Here is a 15,770-nt window from a genome sequence, read left to right as displayed (position 1 = left end):
AGAGTTACCCTGTCTGCTAGCTCGGGAGATTGACTTAAAGACCCCATTTAAATATCCCTTTAAAAGCTTGTTATTATCTGATCTCTATTCCTGTCATTTAAATAGATATGGTACAAGCATCTTAGTAAATCCTGGTCACAGATTTTAGCAACCCAAAACCAACATTTATGATGTACTTAAGAAAAAACTCCAAATGCTAAGGACCCTAACCACAGTTACTTTTCACTTTATTAGTATTGAAAGACTCATTAGAATCTAGAATATAGATCTCACTGGCTCCTAATAGACTGTTATGTTCTGTGGGATGGAAAGCAGTTTTCACCAGCTGAAACTTCAGAGAGTCTTTTAAACTATGTTTGGACAGGTGACATGAGGTCAGGTAAGCTATAACCATGTGGGTCAACATCCTGAATATTATCATTTGATTAGCAAAAAGGAGGATTTGGGATCACTGAAACTCTTATTTGATCTGGCTAGGAATTTTTCTGTGATATGCTGCTTTTTATTAGAAAATGATGATTTACCGCCAAAGAAAGATTTCTTAGGAACATATCAATTTCAATCAAAATTTTTTAAAGAACCTTGTTTCAGCTGCGAGCTTGACTTTCTGGTAAGAGAAATTATGCACTTCTCCAAAATAGTAAATTTCCTCCTTTGCCAGTAAACACTGAAAACTGGAGTGTATTAAAAGTGGTGCTGGCTAGGGATACAAGTCTGTTTCCAAGCTGATTGCCCAATCTGCCAGGTTGTTTCACATTTTTACATGATGCTTTTTGCAAAATGTCTTTTTAAGCTGCCCAGTCTCCTCACTGAATAAGTGATCAATTTTTTGTTGAATTTACAGAGAATAACTAACTTAGTAGCTTTGGCACTCAGTATGTATACAACAGACCAAGGCTTGAGCCAGTGCTTTAAGGTACGTTTCTTCATGCAAATGAAACCTCTCTGACAGAGGGGATCCCCAGCATGCATCTGTGAAAAGACAGTTGGTCCTTTTACCTTTCTTGTGAGACTGGAGCCTCAAACCCACACATCTTGTGATTTGAGTTAGAGCCCTTTCTCTCCCATCCGTGGGTTGCTGATTACTTCACAATTACTTCACATGGTACAGCTTTTCTTTAGTAATGAATCTGAAATGACAGAAGGGCTAACATTCGCTCTAATTACCTGTCCAATAAGGAAGCTGTTGGGATTGAATGCCTCTGAAGAGTGGTGGGTAGAACATGCTCCCTGCCGCCACAGCCACACACACATTTTGGTGGGAATTGAGGCTGCAGGCAGTCTGCAAAGGGGGTAACTGATCCTCTAATTTCAACAAATGAGCAAAACTTTACTGGGTTTGCCAACTCTTTAATGTAATTACCACTGCCAGCCAGCCCCACTGCCATCTGTATTTAATCTGAAATTCAGCCAGTTGGTTTTCATCCAGTTCCACCTCTCTGCCAGACACTGAGAAATTGAGGAAGTGGTTCCGTGTCCTCTGAGAAGGTCTATATCAGAGCAGTCTGGAGTAGCGGCTCATTGTCCTTTCTCTGGGCTACATTGAGCAAGCACAATTAAAAACCTGGAATCCCACACCTGAGAGTTTCCAGGGAGGGGCAATGCCTACCTCGAAATGCCAGCCTTCACATACTGAAGTCAGGAGAGGGTCATTTTAATGAAACTTGTTTAATGAAGCAGTGCTGAGAGCTCATCTCCTGCTGATCTTGCCCCAGTTGATGTAGCATCAATGGCACCAGCCTGCTGTTGGGCATCACATGAGCTAAATGAATACTGCTGTCCTCTCCCAGTCTGAATCATAGGCAGCTCTGAGCCAAACCAGAGGAATATACTGTGTTGGCTTTTCTCAGGAAATGTTGTAGAAGGACAAATAAAAAGGGGGTGCTGGGAGTATAAGAAAGCACCCGGTTAGACAGCCAGAGGGGACACGTGTTGCACATGTGCGTTTCAAATTTGTCATCTTAAATGTTCATTAGGAAGATAATTCAGGACAGTCAAAAAAATTAATACTGTCATAATTTTATAGACACACTCTGCTGAGTACAGGAGGGAGAAGTCTAACTGAACTCTAACTGAAGTCTAAAGTCTAACTGAAAAGTCTAACAGGAACTGGCAAATCCTGCATTGCTTGATATCTGTGTGAGGATATTCTTTCTTGTCCTAAATTAAATGCAGATGGTTTTAGGTGTCATTCTACTCACAGGTCACCTCCAGAGTTGCTTGATATATGAGGCACTGCTTCCTGATTTAGTTTTGACTGGCCACTAAAGTTAACTCATATCTTAACATTTCATGCTTCTAAAGAGCAGGAATGTTTCTACCAAATCAGAACAATGGGCTGTTGTTTCTTTAGTGTGATAGACTAGTAGTGCCCTCATTCAAGATTCTTAAAATATCCTCTTCTTTTCAATGACTTACTTAATACAAATCCAGATACAATTAGCAAGTGTCATCAAAGACCTAGTCAGACTTAAAATCCCAGGAGGAATTTTGGTTTCATCATTTACGTAATTGTGGCAGAAGAGATGTATAGTATTTTTTTTAATAATTCCTTCTTTGATACTTAAAAAAATTTGGCTTTAATCTCTGGTGCTTTATTTATGCCTGATCTGAGCATGTCTGAAGCTGGAACCTAGTAGAAGTTGCACTTATTTTCACCAGAGTGAAGAACATCAATAACTATTTTTTTTTCATTTCTTTTGAGCACAAGCCAGTTCTAGTTGGAAATCTGTCTCAGTAGTTTTGCTTCTGCTAATCTCAGATAGATATGGTTTGAAAATTATTGATGAGAATTTTGTAATTGCTGATTGATTCACTGTAAAACATTTTTCTATTTTGTAAAATATTTAAGCATTTTACTTTGAGATCTGAGATATGTGCTGGTTTTGTACGTTTCAGTTGTATTGATGTGAAAGGATTATGTTCTTTCTCTTAGTGGAGACAAACGTGTTCTCCTATATTTCCATGTGTCCATGCTTTTTTTACTGCTACAAAGGAGCTTTACACTGATGTACCACTACTAAACAGGTTCAGTCTTATCAGTATTTAAAACAGTATCGTTCTTGTGTAAATTTAAAATTATATCTTTGAAGGCTTAATCTGAGGGGTGAATGTACTTCAAAGCTCTCTGCACTGTAGTGAAACCCATGCACATGCCAGGACCCCTTGACTCTGGTGCCCTACAGCATTCATGAGGAAGGAGCCTGGTGGAGGGATCTGAAACATGAGAGAGAGCTTTGGAACACTTCAATGAGGCTCACAGTCTCAGGATGGTTACCAGAGCTTCTGATGCCCCTGTGCACCATCTACATGTAACCAGAAGTGCCTGACTTCATTTACTTTTGGTGGAAGTTAACATCCTAATTAGATTTGATCTAAGTGATTTTCCAGGATCCTGTGCAGAGTATCTTGCATTATGTGACTGGATGTATGATTCAGATACGATAGGCCACAACAGCCTGGCATGGTTGTTGCTATTATTGCTGAGTCCAACACTTCATTGGAATTACTATATATATTTAAAGAGGCTTCAGATTGTTTTTCTTAACAAAGAAAGAGTTAATTCTTTTTGTACTAAATAAATACCAGATGTTTGGTAACTATTAGGCGTTTATTGTTGTTGCAGAATTTATTCCCCAGGCTTTTGGAATGCCTTTGTCTCAAGTGATTGCTAATGACCGGGCCTACAAGCTCAAGCAAGACTCTCAGAGAGAAGAGCAAAAAGATGTTTCAGATTTTGTGGCCTTTCTCTTGCCATTTGGAACTAAAAGACAGAACAAAGAACTTTCCAGCAGTAACTCATCTCTCAGCTCCACCTCAGAAACACCGAATGAATCCACTTCTCCTAACACACCTGAGCCAGCGCCACGGGCAAGGAGGCGTGTAAGTAGACACATCACAATGGGGTGTGTGACTGTAGGTCCAGAGGGTCTGACTGGACCAGGACAGCCCTGTTGTGTGTGTGGACTGTGGAATACTTTCTGTTCAATAGTGTTTTTTTTTCAGGTGGAAGTCAGCCTCATCAACTTCAGAAAACTCTTAACTGTAGTGGAAATATTCTTTTGCTGATGCTGGTGGGAAAAGGTCATATAGACCCTGTGAGTCTGTAACAGATCACAAAGAGGCAGAGAGATTATCTAGAAGTCTTCCTGTTTGCTTCCTTTATCTACCTCCTTCTAAGTCTTTCAGATTTAACAAATTCGATCTGTCTTTAACCTAATTTTTTCAGCAGTTTTAAAGTCTAAACCTATGTGTTTGATATTTATAGGTAAACTTATCTTAATCTAGCTCTAACTTGATAATAATCCCAATCCATATATTAATAAATAATAATTATCCTTGACTATTAATCCCTATCCTTATATTAATAAAAATCCTCATGTTCTAACCCTTATCATATCCTCTGTGGTAAGTAAGGAGTTGTCAGACTAGATTTGTGCCAGGGTCTTCAAAGGATGTTTCTGCATGCAGATTAGGAAGAAGCCTTTGACAGCAAAACACATAGTGGTGGGTTTAGGTTGAATATTAATTTGCATGTAAAATTGATAATTTTTTAGCATAAACCTGTTCCTTGTAAGTAAATTTTATGCTCTGAACTTTCTAGTTCTACAGTTGGTAATTTTTTTTTTTTTTGTTACAATGGAATAGAGGTTCTAGACTTTCTGGCTTTTTAATTTCATTTGCAATGGAGAGAGAAAAAAATTGCATAATACAATACTTTGAATAAAACCCCTTTTAATAAATCTGAGCAAGAATTGAGGTGCAAGAACAGACTCTGGAAAAGAAAGTATTTTCTTAAGAACCTCGCCTTCTTTCATCCGTAGCCTAAAACTGTTTCATAGAAATTCTCTGTTGGGCTCTTCAAACCAGGGATTAAGAGGGGTGGAACTGGAGTAAATTGCAAATTGAGAGAAGGCAGAAGGCAGGTCTTGGGACTCTTTCTTTGTCTAGCTGCCAGCTGAAGCTTGAAGTGTCTATATTCTGTCTGCAAAACTGAAAGCATGGTGTTTGCAGTCTTGTATACTCATTAACGCACATCTGTTTGTCTGTGCGAACCATATGAGCAGGCATTTGTGTTCACACAAAAGTGCAAAGTTACTTGACTAAGTTAAGGGAAACCCATGAATTTGACTAAGTTAAGGGAATTCCATGAACTTCTTTCAGAGTTTGGCAGTCAGTGACAAAAAATATAACTTTACTGTATGTAGTCATTGGCTTCAGAACCTTTTTTCATAGGAAAGATAACTCATGTGTCCAGAGGTAACTCATCTGCTGTTCTTTTCACAAAGATTGGATTATAAGATTTCTGACCTGTATTTGACCAGTGAGCAGGCAGAAGGCCATGGATCCTTTGATACATCCACAGAGATCCATCAGGACCAAGTTCCTAGAAGTTGAGGGAGGGTTTTGCTTGTTTTGTTTGTTTGGATAGTTGGGGATTTTTTTGTCATTAATGCCTTTGCAGCTTTCAGAGGGCAGAATTGGAGCCTTTATTCCACAGCCATGAGGAAGCAGTAGGACGTGGTTCACCCACAGAGAAATAAAAGTTAGCCTAAGGTGGACAGTGTGACATGAGGGATCTGGCATTTTCTTTAGGGAATGAACTTACCTAATAAACTTCTTGAATTTTCCATTATTTAACATTAATATCAACTCATGTCCCATATCTTGTCTGTCTCTATAATTCTGTTTTTCAGTGCACTTAGCCCTCTGCCCTGAGCTTACTTAGGGGATGATAAGGAAGCCTGCACTTATCTTTTATCTCTTGAGCACCATTGCCCTGTTTTCAACTGACAAATGCTTACAAAAAAGGAAAAAAAATATTTGTTAGCAAATGCAACTGATACAACCATTTTATCACAAAAATATTGCACAGACAGCTGGAGTCCAGTTCTCTTAAACTTAAACTGGAGAGATTGTTTATCATTGCTCCATTTACTTCTTTGCAACTGTGTCATTCACTTTTGTGTATTTCAAACACAAAAGTGAGTCTTCAAACACTCACCTAAGACTTTCAATAAGAGTTAGAAGACGGTAATGCTGGCTGCAGAGCTCATGGTGTGAGTGCTGTGGTTCTCTCTTCAACAGCTTGACAAAAGTCACTGTTGCTGCATTTTCTGTGTAGGATTTTTGCCCAGCAGTTGGAAGTTGAGACTTTAAATTCCACTTTCCTTCATGTTTCTGTGTGCTTAGATTAAGACTTCCCCAATGTATTTAGGTTTTGATCTCATCATGGGGGAGCAGGGACTGGCATCCATTATGTGCAAAGGTAATGGCTGGCAGATGGAACTTGATTTTCTTTAGTTGCTGGGCACTGCAGTGTGTGTGTTACTGACCTGGAGCAGTGGTGTGCAGTCTCCTCCTCCTCTGTTCCTGAGCAGTCAGGTAGGTCAGACTGAGCCCAGACTAATAGGTCTGGCTGATTTTGAGCTGGATTTGTGGAGTATGTTGGTAACATTTTCTTGTGCACTTTGTAAAATCAGAGCTGGCCTGAACTTGTTATTGCCAAGCCATGACTTCAGTCACTGAACTCAAGGTCACTCTTCCTAAAGCCAGCTCAGTGTACCAGTTAATCCACAACTTTGATAAAATGCCCAAGGACCACGTTGAACTGACTGTATTTGCATCTATTTTAGGGATCTGAATCCGATTTAAGTAACTCTGATAATGATTCATGAGGTGAGGATGCTTTGCAGACAGGAAAGGACCAATAAAGGCAGGTTATAAAGGAGGGCACCTGTCACACAGGGGCTGCACTGCTGAAGGTGGAGTTAGGATTTTCAGTGCCAATTCCTTTATTTGATGTTTGGAATGCCAAACTCTTAAATAAACTCAAAATATCATTCAGTTGGAATTTTACACACATGGATCATAGCCAGAGGTTCTTGTTTGGTCTGGAGGGTTTTTTTGTTTGTGTTTTTGTTTCCTGTTGGCAGGAAATGGTAAAAGGAATCAAGCAGATGTACTTATGAGAGACATCAGAAATAAAGGTCAAAAGTTGCATTCTAAAGGTTCTAGTAATTGTTTATAGTAATGTGGGTAAAAAAAAAAATCTTAAAACTTGACTGTGTTTCATTTATACATCTACCATGAGTTACAAGAAACAGAACTATATCTGATAAGTTAAATGGGGTTTTTTTAAGGTATTAAGAACTAGAAATGTATGAATGAGTTTGAAATCTCAGTGGACTTTTTGTGAGTTTTGCCTATGAGTTGAAAATCTTCATAAAGTTCAGCTGGCTGGGCTGATGGAACAAAATACTTTTAGAGCTTTAAATTCCCTTGTAAGCAATTCTCATTTAATTCTCAAGTTCTCATTTAATAGACATAAGAGTTCTGACTAGCAGTCTATAAATTGCCTGTCAGCTTTTAACAAACTATAATTGTCAGAAAAATTTTGAGTAGAAATTTACATTTTTGTTATTGTTTCTTAGGATGACAGCCTTCATCCCTTTACAGTACATTTTATGTTATTGTAAAATTTATGCTTTGTTTCAGAAAGAAAGAAAATAGTGTACAAGAGATATTTTTAATAGGAAAAAATCTGAAACTTTTATTTGTGTTTATTATTTATTCTTGTTGTTATTAATAATATTAATATTATTCTTATTATTATACATGGACCTAGAATGTTTTTTGCCTCCTAAGTTTAATAAGACTTATGAGAAATGAAATTACAGTAATCTTGTGCTTTGAAAAAAAATCTTATTTTTAAAGTGTGAAAATTAAAACATGCCAGAAACCTCCAGCTGCTTGTGCTGCTTTATCCTTTACAGACTGCTTGAACTTCTGTACCTTGCTGTAATCAAAACCTGGATTTCAAAGCTTTCATTGGAATTTTAGTGACTTTAAAAAACTAATATATGTAAAATAGAATTATTTAAAAAATATTACACCTCAGCTTCTCTGGTGTATCTTTATTCTGTGATAGAGTGGGATTATTTCAAACTCCACAGCTGTATGAATTTGGGATATTAACTGTTAAATATATATGGTGTATGGTTGTTAATCATTTTGCATAAATTTCACTGATACAATGGTCCAAGACACAGAAGAACTAGTCAATAAGATTTAAAAATATTTATATATCTCCATGCACATGAATACAGTACTTCAGAGGTGCACCCACAGACCATGATTCATCCTTGCCCTGCAGTATGTGCAGGCTTACATCAGTAAAAGCATGGAGTGAAGGAGTGGAAAGCATTTCAAATTTCAGTATTTTACTTTGTGTTCATTGTAATATGATAAGAATAACATTGGTACCGTTCCTATCCATTACACTGGTATTATAACTTAATTAATTTATAAAAATTAATTAATTTTTAATTATAAAAATTAATTAATTAGTTGTAGCTAATGGTATTTTTATATTAGTTTGTTTAAAATGCAGGTAGGCAAAAGTCTTTGTTGGACGTCCTGTGATGCTGAGATTTCCCCAGCCCTACTGATTGTTCACGTGTGTGTATTTTACAGGGTGCAATGTCTGTGGACTCTATCACAGATCTTGATGACAATCACTCAAGATTGTTGGAGGCTCTCCAGCTCTCTTTGCCAGCAGAAGCTCAGAGCAAGAAAGAAAAGGCAAGAGATAAGAAACTAAGCCTGAACCCTATTTACAGGCAGGTTCCCCGGCTTGTAGATAGCTGCTGCCAGCACTTGGAAAAGCATGGTAAGAATATTTTGTTTTCCCAGGAGTGGCAGATGTATTTTTACTATAATATAAATAAATGCCTATTTTGAGAAGTAAGTATATGCAAGGACATCTTTGAAAGCTAGACATTTTCCCTCATGTTTTGCCTCTTGCTAAAAATACTGTCTCACAAGTAATTCCGTACATGATAGCTTCCCAAACTAAAGGTCTGTGCTGTGAGCTTGTAATCTGGCCCATAGAGCACAGGGATGGAGCCTTTTCTTGGAGGTCACCCATCTTGTACTGGGGTGCTCAGCTCTGCAGAAACAGCTCTTCACACCCCACAGGTTTACCTGTTCCTTCAGAACAAAAGGTCTGAAATGTTCCAGTCAGTCTGGAGTCATGCACAGCCAGTGGATCTTAAGGTGTGAGATCTAGATTAACTATTTATACTGTAAGGCTTCTGATATTTGAAGATGGGGGTTCAGAATAAGAAAGCATTCCATGCTACATATATATTAACCTCCAAGTAGCCTCTTCCTGTTCACTGCAAGGCTTGAAGGCTGAATACTCAGTTTGTCTCTGGCTTGATTCCTCCTGACCAGCCTCAGGCTCAGGCCTGCTCTCTCCAAAGGAAATCACAAACTCCTGCCAGCATTCTTCCTGTGTGTTCATGATTGTCCAGACACAAGCCTCCCACAGCTTTACCTAATGCAGAAACAATAGGCAATCTAGGTATCTGCTCACCATCTCTGCCAATGGATCTTAGCCTTGTAAAGTTTTTTAATGATAATTGAAATAACTTGGCCACAGGAAGATGGAGTTATCCCATGGCCAGATAATCAACAAACCATAAAATAATGGTGATTGTAACAGCAAATTATGTATTTGATGTTAATTTCACCAGCAAGAAATCATTTACTGACTCTGAATGAAAGGCTTTTGCAAGATGAGGGACTGCAATTTAAACAACAATGCTGAGCTTTCACAATTCATAACTGAAAACTATCTTCCTTACAAATGTATCAAGGAACACTGCAAAAGATAGTTGCTGTTAGTCTTTCACAGAGCTTAGATACCATGGCTGACAAGTAAGGATGGGATGATTAAATTTGAGATGAATGACTTCCACCCCTTTAAGCAAAGGTAGCTGAGTTTGGAGAATATAAAAGTGTCTGAGTCAGCTAAAAAGCCATCCAGCTGAGCATCATTTGCATACTGTGATTTTATGTCGCCTCATCATCTGTGATAAATTTTTTAATCCTGTTAATGCACTTTCATAACAAAGTTCTTTTCCATATGATGCTCTTTATATTTTCTTTACATTGAAATTTTCTTTTAAAGGAAATTTATGATGAGTTATTGTGCCTTGTTTAAGAATAAACTATGATATACCACAATGCAATAATCTGATATAATCTGGGGCAAATTCTTCAATTTTGAATTTAATCTGCTTTTCACAAGACAGTCATTGGCACTGAGAGAAACCTAAAAGTGGTACAAGGTGGACACTGTAGCAACATTATTCCTGATTCTGAAATACTTGCCTATATGCATAAGTCCTTTTCCAGCAACAGATCACCAGCAGTTTCTGATGACTGCTTTAAAGGATAATTCTGAGCATTATATGACAAAAATGGTTATGTTTTTAGACATTAGAGCACCTGTCCTTGTTCACCTTCCCTATTTTCCCTGGATTCACATCCCAGAGATATAAAGGCCTGGCTTTCTGTAGACCTGCAGTGTAGCAAAAACACTGCATGTGTAGGAATGGGTAAGCAGCCTGCAGGTTGCCCAATGTGTGTAATCTCCATCTCAGATGATTCCCTGCCAGTGTTCCTGGATTTACTAAATGGTAGTCCATCAATGTAATTTTCTGTTAACCAAAGAGAGAAGATTTGAAAAGAGGTGTTGAGACTAAAATCTAAAAAGCAGAATCCTATCTGAATTTCTGTGATGAAGATCTGCAACTCCAAATACTGTTCAAGCTGACACATCCCCAGCAAGCAAGTGTAGCCTAATGGCTGTCAGAAGGCATTTCACAAGGAAATTTTACACTTCCTGTATGTCAGTAGAGATTAGAGCTGCAGAGTAGTCCTTGTTAGACCATAAACTTCCAAGCTTATGGATAATTTCATCCCTTTTGCAAAACTGTATAACCATGTAAAATTATATTATATACACAGGCCCTTCAGGCTCTAAAATTTCCACGCACATTGTCATTGCTAAAGACCATGTCACCTCTCAAATTTTTCAGGTCCTGTTAGTTCTCAAATATGTCCATTTGAGAACCAAATTATAGTTTTTTGTATTTGTAGTGGCTTTCTGCAGGACTACAAGAAGGTTTGAACTGATTTCTTATGAAATAGCAGACAACACAAATTTCCTAATCGCTTTAAGTCTAAATGACACACTTCTGCACTTTGCCTAAAGTACCACAATGCTTCTTTATAGCTTTCCCTATATATAATAGTTATTCCTACCTTATAAAGTGCACACAACTCCCTGTTGAAGTTCTTCCCTCTCACAGTCTGCCTGAGTGCCCAATTTAGGTACCTTTGAAGGAGACTCTCAACTTTGTCATGACAGGAACTTTGGAGCCAGTGAGTTACCCCAAATACCAGCTTCATCCTGTATCCAAATACACAGCTCAGTGCCCACATATTTAGTTGTTTTACTGCCTGTTTCCTTTGATATCAGTCCTGGAAGTTACACCTCCAAACCCTGAGCAGTGCCCCAGTCTCTGCATACTTCTGTTCCTCATAGCAGTGGCACATCCGAAGTGGCATCAGAAATGTCACAGAGATGCCATTTTGCAGATTAAGTGTGATCCTTTAAAACCACAGTGGACGGCTTCTTAACCACATCTTGCATCAATGGTAAGTAAACATTTGTGGAGAAATATGTTACTTTTCTTTTTATTTATTCTTATAAGTACACACATAGGTCAGAATGCTTTGGTTCAATGCAATTTTCAGGAGAAAATTTAACAGTAAAATAGTGCTATGATGTGTTTCACTTGCAGGTCTCCAGACAGTAGGAATATTCAGAGTTGGAAGCTCAAAAAAGAGAGTAAGACAGGTGAGTGGATATGGATATGATTTTCTTTCATCAGCTATAATATAAACAAATCTGATTCCTTCTGTTATTTCTTTCCCATCTGTAGCATGGTGAAATTTAGTCTTTCTGGGTCAGTGACTTTGCTGATTTTTTGATGGCTCATAAAAGGCTATTCCAGTATCTTTTACATCTGGTGAAATCCTTGTCAGGTTCTCAGCAGGTTAACAGTCTCTGTATGTTTTGCTCTGGAAAAGTAGCACAGGGTTGGAGATCCAAATAAACTACAGTGAAGAAATTTTCCAAAGGTCACACTGCAGGGAAAAAAAAATCTTGGCTGTTCGTTTCATCTCAGAAACAGCTGAAGCTCCCAAAGTAAACTCAAACTGTAAATCTTCTTTGGAAAACTCACGGTATGAGAAAACATGCAAGTACAGAACAATCTCTTTGACCCTAAGATTGCTGCTCCTAAATATCACCTTTCTTTTACCCCTGCTAGACTTCAAGGTCAGAGCAGACCCTTCCAAGTCTTAGTATCAGCTAAATTATGAAAAAGCACAGATGGTGTGCAGTTAGGTTCCAGAGATAAAGTCAAATGTGGGTGTTAGCTCCTAGGTATACCCACCTAGACATTCCCAGCAGCTGGGAATACATGTTGAATTAGAGCAGTGGAGATGGTTGTTAGTGTTTGCATGATGCATAAGGAAGAGATGAAAAGATAGAGGAAAATGTCCCTCCCAGGAAGTTAAGACAAAAATCATCAAACAGAAAAAAAAAAGGCAACAGAAAGCTTGACTGCATCTGATCCTACAGTTTATAGTTCTTTGCAAAAAGTTGCAAAAACTTCATAGTGTAATGTTTTATCATTCTGGAAAGTTACCTTGAATAGCTAAACTGAATTGATTTTGGCAGGTATGACAGCATAGCCTACTGAATTGTAGCTCATTCTCCAGCAGTTTCTATTCTTGAGTCACTGGTGTTACACTAGGCTATAAAAACATCTGCAGAGGCAGTTTTCAGATCAACACTGAACTAGATAAAGTAGTGAAGTTGTCTCACATTTGCGTTGCAAGCTTCAGTGTCAAAATATACATAATCATTAGGGGTGAGTACAACTGCATCATACATGTGGGGAAAAAGCAGAGCGCTTCTATCATTCACTTGTAAACTAAGCCTTACTCTGAACATTAATGACTTTCACCACTTTTTGTTCTACTTTGTTTTCAAAAGGTGGGGAAATCAAGAGATTTGGGTATCTGTGTTTTTTATTACATGGACTAATTTATTGAACTAGGTAAGCTGATATATTTTATTAAACAACAAGCATCAGCTTGGCCCTTGTAGTTATAGTAATAAATGCTGTCAACATGAACACTTGGGAAAGTCTTGATTCAATTAAAATTCCACTCATTTTCTGAACCGTAGAAAGCCAAACCCAGCACTTAGATTTTGGTGTGCTTTTGCAGCTGTTCATTAGTTTTTCTTGTGTAGAAAGTAAGCATATTTTGTTTGCCTTCCTTCCTCAGTTAGAAAATGTCCTGTAGTTGTTGCAGTAAATACATAAGTAGATACATGTGCCAGAGGTGGTTTTTTTTTTGGTGAGCAGGAAGAGAAAACCTAGAACATGTGTATCTCTTGCAAACTTCTTCTTTCATGTTCAGTGAGGTGTAGGACAGAGATTCCCAAGCTCATCCTGACTCAAGGTGGGAGATCTGGTGCATCGGGGTGCCAGGTTCCATCTTGTGTCTGAGCATTGTTGCCAAGATTGGGATGGGGAACCCTTGATGCTGGGCCTGGTGACATTGTGGCAGCTTCAACCCCGAGGATGAAGAGTGAAATAGCTGGAGCTCTGCTCTCCTATCCCCTGCTCCAGCACAGATGTCCTCATCTCTCATATCCAAGATTCAGTGGATGCTGTAGTTCACCACCTGTATCTTCCAAAGTCTGAAAGCATTCCATGTGAATGGAGTTTGAAAGACCTGAAGTTTAAATGTACAATATACAGTTCTAACAGCCATGATACCTGGGCCTGAAATGTGGCCACATCTCATCAAGGCTTCTATGATATTTTGCTGCTTAGGATATCTCTGTAGGTCTCACAGGATATCAGATCACAAGTGCCATATTCAAGTCTGTAACAGCAGTTTGTCATTTAGCCAGCTATTTGGGAAGTCTGAATTCCTGATGCAGTGCTAATCTGTTTCCTCAGCTGCTTTTGGGCACTTAAGTGCAGAAACAATCTTCTGGATTGAGGTAATTTATGGTGCTCTGCAGGGATGTTCTGCTTTTGTCACCAGTCTGGAGAGTAGAATTAGGCTGGAAATGAAGTTCTCAAGTTGGCACTGGAAAATCTTTGACCATAAATCAAAGAATAATATTAGATAAAGAACATATTCTGGTCCTCATAGTATAATTATTTATTGTTAATAATGACTGATATTAATAATGTTAAAAGTAATCCTAATAAATTAGAATGGAGACTGTGGTTTTTAATGAATACCTATCAACCAATATGAAAGCACAATCTGAGCTGAAAACAAAGGATTTTCACACTGAACACACTGAAGATAGATTTGCATGTGACCAAGATTTGCTACAAATTTTTACAGGCATGTAGTTTGCTTGTGACTTAACTTCTTTCCTCTCTTTGGTATATTTGTAATATTCCTGATGAAGAAACCTGATACCCCACATTTCTTTGTTTATAAGATTTAGCTGTAATCACTCTCTGAGAAGATAGGTGTGACATTGTGATACCTCATAAGGTTAGCAAAGGTACAATTTTTTTCTAGGAAATAGTTTTAAAACCTCTAGACTGTTTTCAAAATGCAAAAAGAGTAAAAGGTGAAGCTGTCTTCCTTGAGGAAAGTATTCTGCTCTTTCTGCTGGAAAATCCCTCTAGAAGGGCAAGCTTTTACCTTTTCATAAGATATCTTGGATTTGGAAGAGTGTTTTCATCTGCCTTTGGGAAGTGTGATGCCTTTACTTCAAAGTGTGATGCCTTTAATACAGCATTTGTCTGAGGACCAAAGCAGGGGAAGAAATTAGCAATACCTTGTAATAATGTTAGCTTGCTGTTTGTGAACTCTGTAATGATGATTGCTTAATGAACATAACTAAATTAGGAAGGCAGAACAAGGTGTGTGTGAAGGAATACTGTGAAGTCTTAGTGAACCTGTCTGCTTGATACCTATCTTTACATACAGTCTTAAATGACAAGAGAAATGTGAATTTGGTGGATATTAACATGATATTACTAATAATGTTTTTCTACAAAGTCATAAGTGTTATAAAATGCAATTTTAGTCTTATTCCATAATGCAGTAAGGTGATATGAGAGCCTGTCTTGTAATTTTCCTTATTTTCTCTGGTTTCTGCCTTTGCTATGAATCTTGCATTTCTGCAAAAATTATTCTTGGATACATGTTTTCATACAAGAGTGTCATATATTAGCTAGAAAAAAAATGTATTTTATTACAGCCTGGTGCAAACCTTAAGTTATTTATTACATATTAAGCAGCAATTAGATATTAATTATGTCGTTGACCTTACCAAAGACTAGTCATGCTCACTCTTGAAATTAAAAAGGAGTAAATCTGCTTTTCTAAGGATTTTCTGTGTTGGGATGCATTACTGGGGACAATAAGTGACTGTAGTTTTCTCTCATGATTTTTTTCAGTTACGTGAAGAGTTTGACCGAGGTGTAGATGTTGTATTAGATGAAGAGCACAGCATTCATGATGTTGCTGCCTTGTTAAAGGAATTTCTGCGTGACATGCCTGACCCACTTCTCACCAGAGAGCTTTATACACCTTTCATCAACACTCTCTGTGAGCTCTACAGCATCTTGATTTATCAATTTTCAAAGGCTAATTTGTTTGAATTCTTTGATCTCTACTAATAGCCTTCTTTTAGTCTATTCCTTTAATGCTCTGGCCTCAATTTTCTCCAAGTATTTGTTTAATACACTATAAATTATATAGTATATTTAATAACAATTATATATATAATACAATATAGAGTATAAGAATATAAATAATATAGTATATTCTTTAGTATAAATTTACTGAGGTCTTGGTTT

The 15,770-nt window shown here is 37.7% G+C and overlaps 1 protein-coding gene across 1 annotated transcript in view; it reads left to right on the top strand.

The window, feature by feature from the left end:
- ARHGAP6 (Rho GTPase activating protein 6) overlaps positions 1–15,770 on the top strand; it is a 154,105-nt gene that overhangs the window by 118,127 nt on the left and 20,208 nt on the right. The window contains exons 4-7 of the mRNA XM_058824688.1: positions 3,626–3,882; positions 8,476–8,671; positions 11,658–11,713; positions 15,369–15,519. Coding sequence (XP_058680671.1) covers positions 3,626–3,882; positions 8,476–8,671; positions 11,658–11,713; positions 15,369–15,519 — 660 coding nt within the window. The remainder of the gene's footprint in view (positions 1–3,625; positions 3,883–8,475; positions 8,672–11,657; positions 11,714–15,368; positions 15,520–15,770) is intronic.

The sequence above is a fragment of the Ammospiza caudacuta genome, chromosome 2 (assembly GCF_027887145.1).
Source record: "Ammospiza caudacuta isolate bAmmCau1 chromosome 2, bAmmCau1.pri, whole genome shotgun sequence".
In the NCBI taxonomy this organism is placed as follows: domain Eukaryota; kingdom Metazoa; phylum Chordata; class Aves; order Passeriformes; family Passerellidae; genus Ammospiza; species Ammospiza caudacuta.
Note: the sequence above shows the minus strand (reverse complement) of the source record. Positions and strands in the feature narration are given on the sequence as shown.